The sequence below is a fragment of the Aptenodytes patagonicus genome, chromosome 17 (assembly GCF_965638725.1).
Source record: "Aptenodytes patagonicus chromosome 17, bAptPat1.pri.cur, whole genome shotgun sequence".
Lineage (NCBI taxonomy): Eukaryota > Metazoa > Chordata > Aves > Sphenisciformes > Spheniscidae > Aptenodytes > Aptenodytes patagonicus.
The window spans coordinates 6,731,341-6,749,029 of NC_134965.1; the positions used below are offsets into that span (position 1 = coordinate 6,731,341).

At 52.4% G+C, this 17,689-nt stretch overlaps 1 protein-coding gene across 1 annotated transcript; it reads right to left on the minus strand.

The window, feature by feature from the left end:
* Positions 1 to 3,952: 3,952 nt before the first annotated feature.
* LOC143168407 (argininosuccinate lyase-like) lies at positions 3,953 to 13,341 on the minus strand. The gene is made up of 17 exons (XM_076354817.1): positions 13,276 to 13,341; positions 13,082 to 13,144; positions 11,117 to 11,311; positions 10,066 to 10,149; positions 9,681 to 9,737; positions 9,012 to 9,109; positions 8,278 to 8,355; positions 7,755 to 7,832; positions 7,558 to 7,610; positions 7,127 to 7,189; positions 6,818 to 6,932; positions 6,045 to 6,129; positions 5,822 to 5,881; positions 5,460 to 5,543; positions 5,174 to 5,254; positions 4,693 to 4,799; positions 3,953 to 4,185 (listed from the first exon to the last, which is right to left on the minus strand). The coding sequence occupies exons 2-17, from the start codon at positions 13,091 to 13,093 to the stop codon at positions 4,035 to 4,037; spliced, it is 1,401 nt and encodes a 466-aa protein (XP_076210932.1). The 5' UTR covers positions 13,094 to 13,144; positions 13,276 to 13,341; the 3' UTR covers positions 3,953 to 4,034.
* Positions 13,342 to 17,689: the final 4,348 nt, after the last annotated feature.

The following is a 17,689-nucleotide window of genomic DNA, read 5'->3' on the forward strand; positions in this document are numbered from 1 at the left end:
ATCATTTTTTCTGCTCCCTTTCAGAGTTCCAGGCTTGCAGATGCACAGAGCATCGTGCTGTCTACACCGAGAAAGCTCTTTGAACCATTTTGTTGCCCGAATCCTTCCTCTTCTCACGTCCCTCATTTTTAATGCTTCTCTCGACATGTTCATCTTTGATGAAAGTCTTTGTCCTTATTGTGGGCTTTGACAGGAGGCTGCTGAGGATTTGGCAAAATAGCAAGGACTAGATTTACATCCAGAATGAATCGTACGCAGGGAGAGGCTTTACCTCGTGGTGTCTGTGATACGGGCTCACGCGGCTGTGTGGAACATGCACAGCCCATGCAAAGATGGTACATCTTTCTGCCTGAAGAAAGTGCACAGAGATTGCCCAGAGTGAAAAAGGGAAGGGGGAGGGTGCCCGAGGCACTGCAGCCAGGAGGGGTTAGAGGGCACCCCGCTGGTCCTGGCACCTCTCCCTCAGAGACAGCATTTGTGACCCGCAGGGCTAGAAGCGGGCAAATGGGCTCTCTGTGGCACTTTCAGAGTTCCCCTCTCTCTGTTTTGCTGTTTGTGTTTTCACACATCATTAACCCTATGTATGTGTGATACACGACAGCTTTGATTTCTAGATATTACCTGCATCTAAACAGTTACACGGTTAAATGTAACGGTGAAAGCTCCAGTTTCTGTTCCATCAGTTCCAGGCCTCTTGGTATGTTTTCCCACTTACCTGTATGTGCATCTCTCTGTAAGGTGAGGAATAGAAATGGTTGAAGAATCACAATGAAGTTGGTTTGTGTTGCCCCTGGCAAAGAGGAGTCCAGTCTAGATGGACACGTTTGGCTATTGCTGTCTCAAATTCACCCATGGTGCCTGCAGGGGACGTTGCCGTCACGCAGTGCATCTGTTCTCGCAGCTCTCTTGTGGTGGCAGAGAAGTGTTACTAGCTCAGCTTCTTCACTAGAGAGCTAGGGGATAAAAAGACCAGGCACAGCAATTTGTTTAGGAGGCAAAATATGCAGCGGGATTTTTCCAGAGCATAAAAGCAGGTTAGAGATCTTTTCCTTCGGGGGATCCAGTGAAGAGTTCACTACTTCTTGTAATGTTTCAAGAGCCCTTCTGTAGGTTTGTTATCTGCTTGGGTGTCAGATCAGAGTTACGTAGCCATCTGCTGAGCGTTTCAGTAGCTCACGATCAGCCTACGTGAATTCTTGGCCTGAGTCCCTTCCTGTGGTCTGTAATGGAGGAGGTATTTAAGACCAAGTCCAGAGTAGTGTCCAAGCGACTGACCCTTCTGCCTATACAGATCTTCCCGTGGTAAGGGACAGGGCTTTAAAAACCCAAATCACAGTGAGTCATAGTAGGGTGATGGTGAAAGTCCAAAGATGCTGTGGACCACACACTCCTGTGATGCCTGTGGAGCTTCAGGGACCTCCACAGGTCCCTCCCAGTCTAACTTATTTCGCACTGTTACGAAGAGGGTGGCTGGGTGGGACGTACCAGTGATGATGAACTGCTCCTTGAAGTAGGAAACCGAGGCGTGATAATCTGCTAAGACCTCCCTTTTGCTTTCAGTTTGGCAGGGCCCTGTGTTACTCAGCACTGGCCACGAGGACCAATGCCGGACATTTGCTGCTGGGAGCGAGAGACAACCTATTCAGCTGAGGCCTCTGAAGGTACTGAGCAGGAGCAAATAGGAGGAAAAAGGGGAGCGGGAGCAGGAGCAGACGCAAATAGGGAAAAAGAGGGGAGTGGCACAGATCGAGAAAGCTTATGGGAGGGGAAAAAAAAAGAACCGTGAGGAGGTGGAGATGAGGAGGTATCCCTTCTTCTGCCTCTGTTGGTGTTGGGGATTGGTGTCCCCTCCCTCTCTTGCTCCTTCCTCCTACCAGCTAAGTGTGCGTAAGTGATCTCCTGGCCACAGCTAACCTATCTGGAGAGTGAGACACAAGTGCCAAAACAGAAACACAGCAGGAGGTAACAGAGCAAACACAACGGAGCTTTATGGAGTGGTGATTGAACCGTGCCGTTCTTTAGATGCCAGGAGAATAGATCAGGTTTCGGGCCAGAATAAGGGGAGACTGAGGTGGGGGGGAAGTGTTGAAGAAAGGGAAGTTCTGTTGCTGGTTCTCCCACGTGTTTAAAGCACAAATGCTACAAAGGTGGGACGAAAGCACTTTGTGTGTCCTGGGGTACTTCGTTAATGGCAGGAGATTGAGCTCATGGCAGTTAGTGCTGTCTGTGCTACAGCCCTTAACCTGAACGTGGTGAGGCAATGCTTGCGTTAGTGCCGTTACCTACGTGGGTTAGAGAGTCTTGCAGTCAATAACGTGTTGCTGCATCAGCATGGAGGGCGGGGTGCTGAGCAAAGCGCCAGCTTTAAAATGCTGTGACAGAAAAGCGATTGTCCGTGACAAAACTAGCGCTCCTGTGCTGCGGGTGCCAGGTTCAAGCTGGTTTAGCGTTTAATGAAAATCGCCCCACCTTCCCTGTAGCCAACTGGTCTTTCTCTACCTTTTGAGTCAAGTAGTAGGCATATTCCGTCCAGAAATGACTGCAGCACAGTAGTGGGGAGTAATGTTTCAAGCGTTTGTTCAATCAAGCATTTTCACCCTGTGAAAGACACAAGGTTGCTGCGTTCTCATTCCCCAAGTAAGGCTTTTCCTGGTCTTTGTTCTGATTATATTTTTGTAAGGGCAGAAGGAAGACAGTCTAAGATTTGTAAGAGGCAGCCAGCCATGCCAGTCTCTTTTCAAGCATTCTGCCCCGGCTAGCTTGGCCTGGGTCACACAGAGGAAAAAGCTTGACCTGGGACCATGCAACCCCTGTGCTTTGGTGGAAACCAGAGCCAAAGGTGGTTTTGTGATGGGCTGGAACGACCTGTGGGTTGACCTGCTGGCCAAGTCCTGCCTAAGAGTATGCAAGTTTTGGTGCCAGGTGGTGAGGAGACTTCTTTTGGCCACTTAATGCCCCCTGCCAGAAGGCAGGCAGGCAGGCAGGCAGGCAGGCAAGCATACTCCTACGAGGAGGGCAGTGATAGCTGGAGATGTGGCATGTGTTGCAGATGCAGTACCAGGTATCCCTCTCTGTGCACACCCACAAGCCTCCCTCAGCCCGTTGTGTAGCCTGCTCTGGCACTGCTGGGTCCGGCCTTGTGCTGCATAGAACCGTAGAATCGTTTAGGTTGGAAAAGACCCTTAACATCATCGAGTCCAACCGTTAACCGAACACTGCCCAGCCCACCGCTGAACCATGTCCCTAAGCGCCACGTCTACGCGTCTTTTAAATACCTCCAGGGATGGTGACTCAGCCACTTCCCGGGGCAGCCTGTTCCAGTGCTCGATAACTCTTTCGGTGAAGAAATTTTTCCTAATATCCAATCTAAGCCTCCTCTGGCGCAACTTGAGGCCGTTTCCTCTCGTCCTATCACTTGTTACCTGGGAGAAGAGACCAGCACCCGCTTCGCTACAGCCTCCTGTCAGGTAGTTGTAGAGAGCGATAAGGTCTCCCCTCAGCCTCCTTTCCTCCAGGCTAAACAACCCCAGTTGCCTCAGCCGCTGCTCAAAAGACTTGTGCTCTAGAGCCTTCACCGGCTCCGTTGCCCTTCTTTGGCCACGCTCCAGCACCTCAATGTCTTTCTTGCAGAGAGGGCCCCAAAACTGAACACAGTATTCGAGGTGCGGTGTGACCGGTGCCGAGCACAAAGGGACGATCACTTCCCTCGTCCACCACCCTCCCCTCCAAGAGACACGTTTTCAGGTCTCTTGTTGTAGACAGACACTCCTGCCGCTCTCTACCTACCAGCCCCCGAGGGCTTGAACACCCCATAACCCAGCTCCACTGCCAGGGAGGGGAGATCCCCCGTTCTTTCACACCAGTGAACATTTCCCCAAGCCTCACGAGGGCTGAGGAAGCCCAGCTCAATCTTGCCCCTAAGAAGAAAGACGCAAGACAGGAGTTTCAGTGAACTACAATGCACCCCAGCATTTATTAACTCCAGATTAGCGTGACAGGCACAACGCTGCATCCACGGGATATCTCCCCACACTCTAAGCTTGCTCCTTCAGCTTCTTCAGCAGCTTCCTCAGCCGCTCGATCTGGGCAGTCACGCTGCTCTTGGCGGTACCGCCCATGGCCCTGTACTGCTCCACGCTGTTGGCGACGTTGAAGACCTGGGAGACGTCGCTGCCAAACAGGGGGCTGGGGAGGCAAAGAGAAGAGGTGTCAGTGGAGAGCGCTGGGTGCTGTTTGCTGGCTTTACATGCTCACTGCCTGCAGAGACGGGGAGGGAGTGTAGACGGAGCCTTTTTCCACGGGGAAAGACCGCCTGCAGCCCTGCTTCTGCACTTCTGGTGCCTGGCAGTAGCTGCTTGTGGCAGACCAAAGAGTCAGCTCCGAGGGGAGAGCGAGGAAGTTTGGAGCCAAACTCTTCTGGAGGGCTGGTGCCGCCAGGTCAGGGCATGAGTTTCTTCCAGTCCCTCCCAAGAGCTGCTGCCCATGCCCCGCTGGAGCTGAATGGTAGCGATGTTGTCGCCCTTCAGTTATTTCAGGCCCAGCAGTAGCAGCACTGATATTCAGGCCAGGAGGACTCTGGGGAGCTGTGCGGCCCAGGCATTTTGGGGAAGGGCACCGTAAGGAGGCCCATACGAAGGGAGGCCGATACCTGCCTGTTGAGGGGAGTCACGGCAAGAGAATAGTGACACAAACCTGATGGTCTTCAGGTCATCCGGGCTGAGGTTATTGATGGGTATGCCTTTAGACTCGGCGAGGTGGACGGCCTTCCTAGAGGCGATGTGGGCTTGTCTGAATGGCATCTGCAGTGAGAAGCAGAGGCCACAGTCAGTGACCAGGCAACTGGGGTGCAGCCTCGAAGGAAAAAATGGATGTGCTGTCTTTTTTGGCTGTCTGGTGTTCACCTAGGGCAATGCCATCTGAGTCTGGGTTTTCTGGGGTGTGAAGAGGGGAGGCGATAGGAGGTAAAACTCCACCTGTAAATTACTACCAAGTCCACCCGGCAGCAGTTCCACTACTTGGGATACATGTAAAGAATGGGTTTCCAGCTTTCGTGTTTGTTGACCCAGACTGATCATCACCTGGGGACAGAACAGAAGGCCTCATCTCAGGCCCTCGCTGAGCAGTATTCTGCATCCAAAGAAACCACAGCTCCAAGTCTCCCTCGGGTACTTACTCCTTTACGAACCAAGTAGAGAGCCAGATCAGACGACAGGATCTCAGGGCTCAGAGCCTTCTCCATGTTCCCCTTGTTGATCTGCAGAAAGGAGGGTCAGAGGGAGACATTAGCATCAGCTCCTCCTCGGGGACACGTGAGCGGACATTGGGGGGCCATAATGAGCAGTATGGGTGAGGCACTGAAGAGTGCCTCCATCTTAGGACGAGTCTAGAGCTCTTTTACCGGTGTTACTCACAGAATGTGCGCCCCAACCATGTTCGATAATGAGAGGCTGAAGCCTTACCTGGAGGGTAGAAATCACTCCAGTGGCAACCTGGAGCACAGCATTCAGGGTGTCGATGACATCAAAGACGGCCTCCTTGTCCTCCTGCGTTAGAACGGGCATGGAAATTGCTGTAAGTCAACCTGATGCAGCCCAAAAGCCCAACAGCCTGAGCAGCCCAGCCAGCAGAGCAGGCACGTCATGCCAGGGGCTCCTGCTAGGGGCCGGGGTGTCAACTGCAGCATGCCGTGCCTCGGCCCCCTTCTCAGCATCCTGCACGCAAGCAGGGTCTGTGCTGGGAAACGCAGTGGCAAGACTGCTCAAGAGTAGAAGCCAGCTGCGTCTGCTCAGAGAGGTGGTGTGAGGACTAACATCTGTTTTACCTGCAGATCCTTGTTGTAGGTGCTTGGAAGTCCTTTGAGAACCATGACAATAGCAGCCAACTGCAGAGAGAAAGAGGTGAGGCAGTTAGTTCTGGGAAGAGAAGCACATTGCCCCAGCAGGGGCTCAGGGCACATTTCTTTACGCAGAGGCAAGAAGAAAGGAGATTCTTCAGCCCTGGTATGAGCAGTTTCCCCGTCCCGCTTCTTTCTTTAGCAGGCTCACCCGTCCGAACACACGACCAGCTTTGCTGCGGATGAGTTCCAGACTATCGGGGTTCTTCTTCTGAGGCATCAGGCTGCTGCCAGTGCTGAAAGAAAGGTGTGTGGAGTGTAACGGTGAGCAAGACCCCAGTCCATGCAGACACAGGCTAAGACAGGTCATGCAGCGTACTGACCCAGCCCTCCAAAAGCGACACATAGGTCCCCCTTCCCCGGACACCTTTCTAGGGTGTTGGAAAGCAGTGAGCTGAGTGTGCTGAGTTTCTCGTGTTTCCCACAGCAAAGCCTTTGGTTTTGCAGTCTTGTCTGGAGCTACCACGCAGTCCCACCCCTCAAAGAGGAAGCAAAAAGGAGGCTTCCCCCCAAGCCTCTCCATAGGTGGTATCAGCAGGCCAGCCTAAGCGTTGCTGTGACCTCAGAGAGGGAGGGCTGTGGTTGTGCCGCCCTGAGAGACAAGGAGTGTGTTAGGATCGCAGACCCGGCTAGCCAAGGAAGGGCTTTGGCAGGCATTCCCAGCAGAGGGGGAAGTTCTCTCTGCCAGCAGTTGCTGGGGAGGAGTGTCTGCTGAAGGCAGACTTGGTTGAGGTACCAGAATGAGAAAAAAGTGGTCGTTCCTGAGGAATGTTCACCCTAAGGCTGCCTTTCTGCCAGCCTTTTAATGCCGTGTCAGCCTTGTGCAGCAGGGAGACCCCAACCACTGTCTCATTCTCTCAGGTGAGGGTAGCTGAGCAGCAGAGACTGAGGGAAGGGCTCTCTGCCCAGAGACCAGAAACCTACCAGTAGGTGTCAGAGAGGGTTAGAAAGCCAAACTCGCTGGTACTGTAGAGGATGAGATCTTCAGCCATCTTGCTCAGGTGGATCATCAGCAGGGTGGCAACAGAGAGGAATTCCACTGCAGGGAAGGCAGGAAATCGGGAGGTGAAAAAGGTGCTTTTTTGCTTGACAACCCAGGGAGCCCTGACTGGAGCTTTGGAGTTACTTCCTAGTGAGGGATTTTGGTCCCCTTGTTAAAGGAGGTTAGCTGGGAAGGTCTCAGAAGCCTGCTTCTAAAATAGCGGTGGGAAGATGTGATTGGGTTGTGCTTACCCACAAAGTCTCTCTCGCTGACGGCATCCATGCTGTTCAGGCTGATGGAAGCAAAGTCCAGCTCTGTAAGGAAAGTGATGGACAGAGGAGGTCAGGCTTGGCATGGCTGGAGCTTGGATGCAGCAGGTTGCCCCAGCATGCAGGTGACTGTGAGCCCTTGAGTAGTCCCAGGAACACAAACATGCTTAAGTGTGACACTGACTGGGGTCTTTGTTATTAGCCCCAGGCAGCCAGCGTGCAGCAGAGGTGGCTCTTCCTGCTCCGACCTCACAGGCGTTGCCTGTCTCATTGCAGTAAAAAGCCTTACGAAAGAAAGGCTTTGGCTCCGGGACAGTGCATTGCAGTGCCATTGGGAGCCATGTATCAGTGCTTCCCTCCCTCCTAGATATTACAGGTAGTCCTGTGCCACTCAGTCGTAGGGAGACATTTACCACTACGCAGAAGCTCTCTATCAATTTCCAGTGGGTTGCCAGCCAGAGCACCGCTGCCAGGGAAGAAAGAAACAGAAGTCATGCAAGATACCCTGCATATCGCAACCAAAACTGAGCTCTAGGAAGCGGGGAAGGCGCCTCTGAAGACTTGGCAGAGCAAAGCAAGGCCCAGCGATTACACGAACAGTAGGCCTTACCTTCCCAAAGGCAAGACGTTCATCCTCTTCTTCATCTCTCCCAGGCGCTCAGAATCACGGGTCAGAGGAACAGCATGGCTAGGAAAGGACATGAGAGATGAAGCACGTGAAGCCAGAAAATGTCACTTTCCTTCCCAAGCAGTATGCTGCCACGCCTGGAGCCTGGGATCCCCGCTCAAACAGAAGAGGCTTGAAATGGAGCCTAGGCACTAAGGGCCTTTGAAGTGGAGCAGCTAGCGGCCGTACAAGATTCTCCATGTTACCCCATTAGCTGAGGTGTAACTGTGGCCAAAGGATGGAGCATACAGGGAGCTGGCCTCCGCTGCCCACTCAGTGCTTGGGTCCCCGGTTGGTCAGAGCCACGCAGCAACACGGGGAGCTCCTGTTCCAGTTTGCAAGGTTAGCTCTGGTTTGTCACCGCCCCGGGCTGCCCCCTCAGAGGATGATGCACTTCTAGGCTCCAGCTGAGCAGGGCCCCGCGGGTGGAGGCGGCTTCCTCCCGCCAAGTGTGCAAGGTGTTTACCTGAGCAAGAACTGGCTCCATCTGACGGGCTGAGCTTTCTGCAGGTGGGTGTAGCCAGGGAGGATAACATCAATTTCCCTGCGTGTGAAAGGAGAGAAAGAGGTGAGCAGCAGCTGTCAGGAGAGAAGGCAGTGGCAGGTACACTCCAGGGTTTCCTGGCAAGGTCACGAAGAGAACATCTTTAACCTGTGTTGTGCTGAATTTGATCCACGTCTTCCTCTCCCTGTCACCTGCTACCTAAGCACACTGGGTTTAGATCTCCCGGTCTTCCAGTGTGGTGTGTCTGCCCTAGGCCTCCCTGGGAAATTGCCTGGGACAGCAATCCCTCTGTGGCAGGCAAAGATTCCCCAGTCCACCACTCGTTTGTGAGTGTGGTTTGTGAGGAGGAGAGTTAGGCAGGAGTTAACGGAGCTGAGCTTTTCTCCTACGTAGCAACTTGAAGCATGTTAAAGTTCCCCACTCCTTCAGATGGATTTGGCACCTTCTGAAGTCTTGTGCGGACCTCCCGCCTCAGTTCCTTTGCCAGGGTACACTGGGGGAAGAGGAAGGTCTCTGTGAGGTGACCTGTGGAGAAGGAGGGGCTGTTGTCTTTCCCTGTGCTATCACACACTGCCTGTCTGTAACTTCCTCCGCAGAAGACCCTGCTGCTGCCCTGATTGGTGTCAGTCAAAGAGCAAGCCTAGAAGTCTCCTGCCCCTGCAAGGCCAAGGCCGTGGATATGGAATAGGACTTACTTGGCAGCGCGTTCCACCAGGGTCTTAATGAGCTGCAGGAGGTGAGTGGAGATGACAGAGAGGGAATTCTTCATTAACAGCTTCAAGTCAGTCACAACCTGGGCGAGACCAGCCACAGTCAGACAAAGCAGAATGTGACATACTTAGTGACCAAATCCTGTCCAGCAGAGAGCCGTAGCAGAGTTATCCCCTCCTTGTTCTGTGTGATGGGAAGGGACACCTTCCTCTTACCAGGTGTGTCCCTGGTCACTGATTTGTGAAAGCCGCTGTATCTTGCTTTCCATGAACAGGATCAAAGCCCGTTCTTTTCGGTGGACTTTTTGGGTATGGTCACCTTTGGATCAGAAAATCCCCCACTGACGCAAGTCGGTCATCAGTAGAAGGACTGATCCTGAAAGATGCATGGCACCCAGCCAGTAAAGTCACGGTTTCTGTAGGCTTTCAAAGAGATGTCAGTGGACGTTTGCGGCCTTATACCACCAGGAAGCAATCCTGCAGAGCCCATTCCCCTGCGCGGATGAGTCACTGCGGCGTCACTAGTTTAAAGCCCTAGGGAGTACATGCTGGAGAGCGTCAGGGCACGTGAAAGATGGCATAAAGAAATTTGATTAAGGAACTGAGGAGGGGGAGGAATACGGAAGGAGGAAAACCAGCCAGTTCTGTGCATACCTGATCGTTCCTGCTCCTTCCAGTGTGCAGCTTTCCAGCTATGTCTCCAATCAGCTCCTGAGGACGAGAGGAGGATTTCTGTCAGCGCCTCTGTATTCTAAGGAGGAGACTCCGCACGAGCAGACCTCCTCCCTGCCTGGACGGGACTCGGCTCTAGGATCCTGTGAGTAGCCATGGGATCCCTTCTGGGGAAGGGCAAGTTTGGGTTCTACGTTTGTACAGCGCCTCTTCCACAAAAGGGGTCTGGGAGACACGTGGTTGTGCCATAAGGCCCGGAGTGCCACAAGGTCCGGAGGAGTTTCACAGTGGGACAGAGGCGCATGCACTTAACGTCAAGCAGATCTAGCTACAGAGGAGCGGGAACAAGCGGTTAGAGGACTCGAACCTTTAGTCTGCGTTCGTTGGCAGTGTGGATATCCTCATCGCTTTGTTTCACCACAAAGGCTCCTTTAGACCATTCCTCGGAGATCTACAAACATCAGCAGAAACACCAGTCAGCCACTACTGTTACCCTGCTGCGCGTGGGGGCTGTAATTGTCCCCAGCGAATGCCAGCTTCTGCCGTCCCAATGGAAATCAAAGTGTTAAGTCTCACGCGAGCTCTGGCATTCCTGTTCTTTCAGGCCAAGGCTGGCTGCTTGCTATATCCAGATATTCTATACTGCACTTGGTGGGATTCATGTCTCTCCCCGTGATGATTCTGCAGTGTTATGGCTATAGGAGGATTTAAGCATTGCAACGAGAAAGTGAGCTGAAATGTCAGTGATTGCTTTAGCATTGTCCACAAAGATTTTCCTATACAAAGATTGTATAGACTCACCATTGTCCACGGTGGGTGAGCAACAACAATGGAGATTTTAAAAAAGCGCTTAGCTGCGGACTTCTCTTCACCGCTATACAATGCTATGCATTGCTTCCTACTAACTCAGTCAGCCAGACTCAAAAGGATCCCAAGTGCCAGCAGAAAAAGAATATTCCTATTTCATACTGAAACAATTCCTCGTGAATGTTCAGTCTGAAGAGGACGTGCGGGCAGGTCACACTGAGCACACCTCACCGGGGCACCGGGGCTGCCATAACGAGCATTGACAGTGTGCACATCAGGGCTTCAGGCTGTCAGTGGGGGCTTGTCAGCTGGTTCACATCCTACTGTTGGGCTTTGGTGCCTTTAGCGGGATGCAATTTGAGCATCAGTCGCCTGCCCAGAATGCCTCCAGGTGTACCGAGTCCAATACACATGGGCCTGTCACGTCCATGATTTAGGACAGCATTCCCTTTCACAAAGCACTTCAGCACACGCCTAGCTCTAAGGACTAGGACACGAGGACATTTGAAGATGCTTTTTAGAACAGCAGATCAGGGGGGCTACTACAGATGCTGTCAGATAAGAAGCCATTCGTTCCAGCACGCGTGCCAGTTTGTGAAGGAAATAAATACCTTTTCCAGGCCACTCAGGATCTTCTCCAGCTCAGGTTTAGATAGGATCCCAGCCTTCTCCAAGGCTTTGGCATAAGCCATGCTGCCCCGGATATCAACTTCAGACAGCCTCTGATCATAGGTAATGGAAGCACTGAACATCTCCATGACTGGATCTGTGCTTCCACTGAATCTTCCTCCCCAAAGTTTATCCCCCTGAGAGAGAGGAAGAAGCAAATTAAAGAGGCCTAATAACTTCAGGTATGGTGCTACGCATGTAACATCCAGTGATCTGTTTATCCAATATAAAGGCCATGTTCAGCTCTGTCCTTTCAGTGCTGTACCATTGAGGCCCCTGGATTTCGGGACCTTTGGCAAGTAGTTGAAGAGGTGGAGAACGTGTCACTGTCACTAGCACTTAGCCCTTGAGGTGTCAGGTCTGGCTCAGGAATCCTCCAAGATACTTTACTCCTGCAGGACTCTGCCGGGAGTCCTTGCAATGACTATCGGGGCATACGCTGCAAGACCGGCACGGATTTCTCTTTTGAGGCAGCTGCCGGTCAACAACCCTTTGATAGCCTTTTAAAGGGGGGAAAAAGTAAGGCGGTCAGTAAGGAAGATAGTGAAAGCTAGTGTTCTCTAAGTCGTTTTTGCGCTGTTGAGCTAGCAGGGAGATTTCTCCTCGATTGACAGAGAGCTCTAGGCCAGCACAAGCCACATTATGAAGTGTTTGCCGTTACCGTTTGAAGCATCTCCAGAGTCCATGATGTGCTTGCAAGCTTTGGCATAAGATTAGCATAAAACTGGTTAAGGTGCAGACTCCAGAAAGGGAGATCTGGGTACCTTTCAGCATCAGGAATGTTCAGAAAAATATATCGACAAGAAGAAGGTTTCAGAACACATAGGAACAAAGGTTGTTTTTCCACCCAAACCAAGATTCATATGGTAACCTCACTCACTTGAACGTGTCATCTGCGTCTACATAACTACTTCACTGGGTGACCAAAGACAGGTACACAATTCCAGCTATGCATCGCAGCAGGGTGTGTGTAAGCTTTTTTCCCCCAGTGATTCGGCAACTGAGTGGATTCCCTAGCTAAGAGCCATGTAATGTCACTTGACCAGAAGCCTTTTGCTTGCCCAGGTAGGACACCCCCTGAAGCCCTGACCCTGGCAAACTTGCACTGAAATGGATAGGAATTTTACTCGTGCGGAGACCTTACAACTTACGCCGGATTTCAAAAGCAACTCTCCAGCGCTAGCAGGCACAAAAAAGAAACGGGAGGACATGTAAAGGAAGGGCCTAAATGCAATTGCCATTGCAGAGTGGGTAGTCATTAGGAATCTACTTGATTTTTTAAACACCCCTGTCGGTCTCTTCTCATGCTGTACACTATAACTACCATGGACAGCAAGAAGCTGGCGGGACAGTTGCAAGCTTATCTGTGCCCGGGCCTTATCAGTCAGACAAAGCACTCTTGAGTAACCTTAGAAACTTTTTCCCTAGTGACTGTCTCCACCTCTCTGCCGATGCCTGCGGAAAGGACGTGCCTGAGAGGACAGCAGGAGAGAGCCTACAGAGGTAGGAGTGTAGGCACGTGTTTTTTGATGTCGTCAAGGCAGCTTTGTCAGAGAGCTGAGGGAAGGCAGAGGGGGGAATCGGAATCGAAACAGACAAGTGTTAGAGGCCCTCAGCGTGCATCTGGTGCCCACAGGAGCACGGCATAGGGGATGCTAAACTAAAGGCCAGTACCAGAGGCTAAGCGCTTGAATGGGGAGCAGGTCTATCTAGGCATCTAGGTATATCTTCAGTATTACAGGTTTCCACCAAAGTAAGAGGTGGGTCAGCAGAAACATTGCAGCAGACGCGTTTGCAATCAGGAACTCCAAACTGAGAGATTAACTTTAGATTTTAACTCAGTTGAGCTCACGTCTGCCAGAGCACCCCCGAGACTACCCCTCCAGAGAAGCAAAGTTCACCCTCACCTCGGCTGCCATTTCGGACGACGTTTTGCTCGTGTGCGCAGCGATCCCGGCAACTGGTGCAACCTGTGGAACAGCGAGGCGAGGCGAGGCTCAGCTCTGCCCCCGGTCCTGGTCCCGGTCCCGGCTCTGGTGCCGGTGCCGGTGCCGGCTCTGGTGCCGGACGGGGTCCCCGCTGCCCGCCCGGCCCCGCTCACCTGCTCCGCAGCACAGCCCCGGCTGCTCGCTCGCTGCTCCCCGGCCCCGCCGCCCCGCTTTTACACGCCTCGGAGCGGGGCTGGCGGCTCGTCCCGCCCCGGCGGGGCGGGGTGTCCCCGGGGCCGGCCCCGCTCCGGTCCCCCCTCCCCTCGTAGCACCGCGCAGCACAGGGGTGTTTCTGCTTTGCGTGAGGGAGTGTGCTACTGCGGCCTGTTTTTTTCTGTGTGCGCTGTCAGAGGCCTTTGAGGGAGTGCGGGAAGTGCATCCCAGTTTTCTTGTCCCCTTTTGGGTTTTTCTGCCCTTTAACCAGCCCTGTTGTCACAGGACCGTAGGCTAGTTCAGGTAGGAAGGGACCTAGTCCAGCTGTCTTTCCTATGTTCTTCTCTGTCCTACTATTCGTCCCCTTTCTGAGTTGACGATGAAGTCTAGGGCACAGTGGGGTTGCCTGTTTAGGGCGTGCTGCTTTCTGCAGCAGAGAGGACACGGGCAGAGTGACATGGCTAGCATCAGGCAGCCTCTGGCTACGCAGCCTGAATGAGCAAGTACCTCTTGCAGCTGGGTTTCCAGTGTGCTGCCTTCAGGATCAGTCCAGAACAAGGCTCAAACTCTCTCTCTGGATTCGCAGCCAACTATTAATTCACCGCTTCTCATACATTTCCCCTTATGATCATTTTTTCTGCTCCCTTTCAGAGTTCCAGGCTTGCAGATGCACAGAGCATCGTGCTGTCTACACCGAGAAAGCTCTTTGAACCATTTTGTTGCCCGAATCCTTCCTCTTCTCACGTCCCTCATTTTTAATGCTTCTCTCGACATGTTCATCTTTGATGAAAGTCTTTGTCCTTATTGTGGGCTTTGACAGGAGGCTGCTGAGGATTTGGCAAAATAGCAAGGACTAGATTTACATCCAGAATGAATCGTACGCAGGGAGAGGCTTTACCTCGTGGTGTCTGTGATACGGGCTCACGCGGCTGTGTGGAACATGCACAGCCCATGCAAAGATGGTACATCTTTCTGCCTGAAGAAAGTGCACAGAGATTGCCCAGAGTGAAAAAGGGAAGGGGGAGGGTGCCCGAGGCACTGCAGCCAGGAGGGGTTAGAGGGCACCCTGCTGGTCCTGGCACCTCTCCCTCAGAGACAGCATTTGTGACCCGCAGGGCTAGAAGCGGGCAAATGGGCTCTCTGTGGCACTTTCAGAGTTCCCCTCTCTCTGTTTTGCTGTTTGTGTTTTCACACATCATTAACCCTATGTATGTGTGATACACGACAGCTTTGATTTCTAGATATTACCTGCATCTAAACAGTTACACGGTTAAATGTAACGGTGAAAGCTCCAGTTTCTGTTCCATCAGTTCCAGGCCTCTTGGTATGTTTTCCCACTTACCTGTATGTGCATCTCTCTGTAAGGTGAGGAATAGAAATGGTTGAAGAATCACAATGAAGTTGGTTTGTGTTGCCCCTGGCAAAGAGGAGTCCAGTCTAGATGGACACGTTTGGCTATTGCTGTCTCAAATTCACCCATGGTGCCTGCAGGGGACGTTGCCGTCACGCAGTGCATCTGTTCTCGCAGCTCTCTTGTGGTGGCAGAGAAGTGTTACTAGCTCAGCTTCTTCACTAGAGAGCTAGGGGATAAAAAGACCAGGCACAGCAATTTGTTTAGGAGGCAAAATATGCAGCGGGATTTTTCCAGAGCGTAAAAGCAGGTTAGAGATCTTTTCCTTCGGGGGATCCAGTGAAGAGTTCACTACTTCTTGTAATGTTTCAAGAGCCCTTCTGTAGGTTTGTTATCTGCTTGGGTGTCAGATCAGAGTTACGTAGCCATCTGCTGAGCGTTTCAGTAGCTCACGATCAGCCTACGTGAATTCTTGGCCTGAGTCCCTTCCTGTGGTCTGTAATGGAGGAGGTATTTAAGACCAAGTCCAGAGTAGTGTCCAAGCGACTGACCCTTCTGCCTATACAGATCTTCCCGTGGTAAGGGACAGGGCTTTAAAAACCCAAATCACAGTGAGTCATAGTAGGGTGATGGTGAAAGTCCAAAGATGCTGTGGACCACACACTCCTGTGATGCCTGTGGAGCTTCAGGGACCTCCACAGGTCCCTCCCAGTCTAACTTATTTCGCACTGTTACGAAGAGGGTGGCTGGGTGGGACGTACCAGTGATGATGAACTGCTCCTTGAAGTAGGAAACCGAGGCGTGATAATCTGCTAAGACCTCCCTTTTGCTTTCAGTTTGGCAGGGCCCTGTGTTACTCAGCACTGGCCACGAGGACCAATGCCGGACATTTGCTGCTGGGAGCGAGAGACAACCTATTCAGCTGAGGCCTCTGAAGGTACTGAGCAGGAGCAAATAGGAGGAAAAAGGGGAGCGGGAGCAGGAGCAGACGCAAATAGGGAAAAAGAGGGGAGTGGCACAGATCGAGAAAGCTTATGGGAGGGGAAAAAAAAAGAACCGTGAGGAGGTGGAGATGAGGAGGTATCCCTTCTTCTGCCTCTGTTGGTGTTGGGGATTGGTGTCCCCTCCCTCTCTTGCTCCTTCCCCCTACCAGCTAAGTGTGCGTAAGTGATCTCCTGGCCACAGCTAACCTATCTGGAGAGTGAGACACAAGTGCCAAAACAGAAACACAGCAGGAGGTAACAGAGCAAACACAACGGAGCTTTATGGAGTGGTGATTGAACCGTGCCGTTCTTTAGATGCCAGGAGAATAGATCAGGTTTCGGGCCAGAATAAGGGGAGACTGAGGTGGGGGGGAAGTGTTGAAGAAAGGGAAGTTCTGTTGCTGGTTCTCCCACGTGTTTAAAGCACAAATGCTACAAAGGTGGGACGAAAGCACTTTGTGTGTCCTGGGGTACTTGGTTAATGGCAGGAGATTGAGCTCATGGCAGTTAGTGCTGTCTGTGCTACAGCCCTTAACCTGAACGTGGTGAGGCAATGCTTGCGTTAGTGCCGTTACCTACGTGGGTTAGAGAGTCTTGCAGTCAATAACGTGTTGCTGCATCAGCATGGAGGGCGGGGTGCTGAGCAAAGCGCCAGCTTTAAAATGCTGTGACAGAAAAGCGATTGTCCGTGACAAAACTAGCGCTCCTGTGCTGCGGGTGCCAGGTTCAAGCTGGTTTAGCGTTTAATGAAAATCGCCCCACCTTCCCTGTAGCCAACTGGTCTTTCTCTACCTTTTGAGTCAAGTAGTAGGCATATTCCGTCCAGAAATGACTGCAGCACAGTAGTGGGGAGTAATGTTTCAAGCGTTTGTTCAATCAAGCATTTTCACCCTGTGAAAGACACAAGGTTGCTGCGTTCTCATTCCCCAAGTAAGGCTTTTCCTGGTCTTTGTTCTGATTATATTTTTGTAAGGGCAGAAGGAAGACAGTCTAAGATTTGTAAGAGGCAGCCAGCCATGCCAGTCTCTTTTCAAGCATTCTGCCCCGGCTAGCTTGGCCTGGGTCACACAGAGGAAAAAGCTTGACCTGGGACCATGCAACCCCTGTGCTTTGGTGGAAACCAGAGCCAAAGGTGGTTTTCTGATGGGCTGGAACGACCTGTGGGTTGACCTGCTGGCCAAGTCCTGCCTAAGAGTATGCAAGTTTTGGTGCCAGGTGGTGAGGAGACTTCTTTTGGCCACTTAATGCCCCCTGCCAGAAGGCAGGCAGGCAGGCAGGCAGGCAGGCAAGCATACTCCTACGAGGAGGGCAGTGATAGCTGGAGATGTGGCATGTGTTGCAGATGCAGTACCAGGTATCCCTCTCTGTGCACACCCACAAGCCTCCCTCAGCCCGTTGTGTAGCCTGCTCTGGCACTGCTGGGTCCGGCCTTGTGCTGCATAGAACCGTAGAATCGTTTAGGTTGGAAAAGACCCTTAACATCATCGAGTCCAACCGTTAACCGAACACTGCCCAGCCCACCGCTGAACCATGTCCCTAAGCGCCACGTCTACGCGTCTTTTAAATACCTCCAGGGATGGTGACTCAGCCACTTCCCGGGGCAGCCTGTTCCAGTGCTCGATAACTCTTTCGGTGAAGAAATTTTTCCTAATATCCAATCTAAGCCTCCTCTGGCGCAACTTGAGGCCGTTTCCTCTCGTCCTATCACTTGTTACCTGGGAGAAGAGACCAGCACCCGCTTCGCTACAGCCTCCTGTCAGGTAGTTGTAGAGAGCGATAAGGTCTCCCCTCAGCCTCCTTTCCTCCAGGCTAAACAACCCCAGTTGCCTCAGCCGCTGCTCAAAAGACTTGTGCTCTAGAGCCTTCACCGGCTCCGTTGCCCTTCTTTGGCCACGCTCCAGCACCTCAATGTCTTTCTTGCAGAGAGGGCCCCAAAACTGAACACAGTATTCGAGGTGCGGTGTGACCGGTGCCGAGCACAAAGGGACGATCACTTCCCTCGTCCACCACCCTCCCCTCCAAGAGACACGTTTTCAGGTC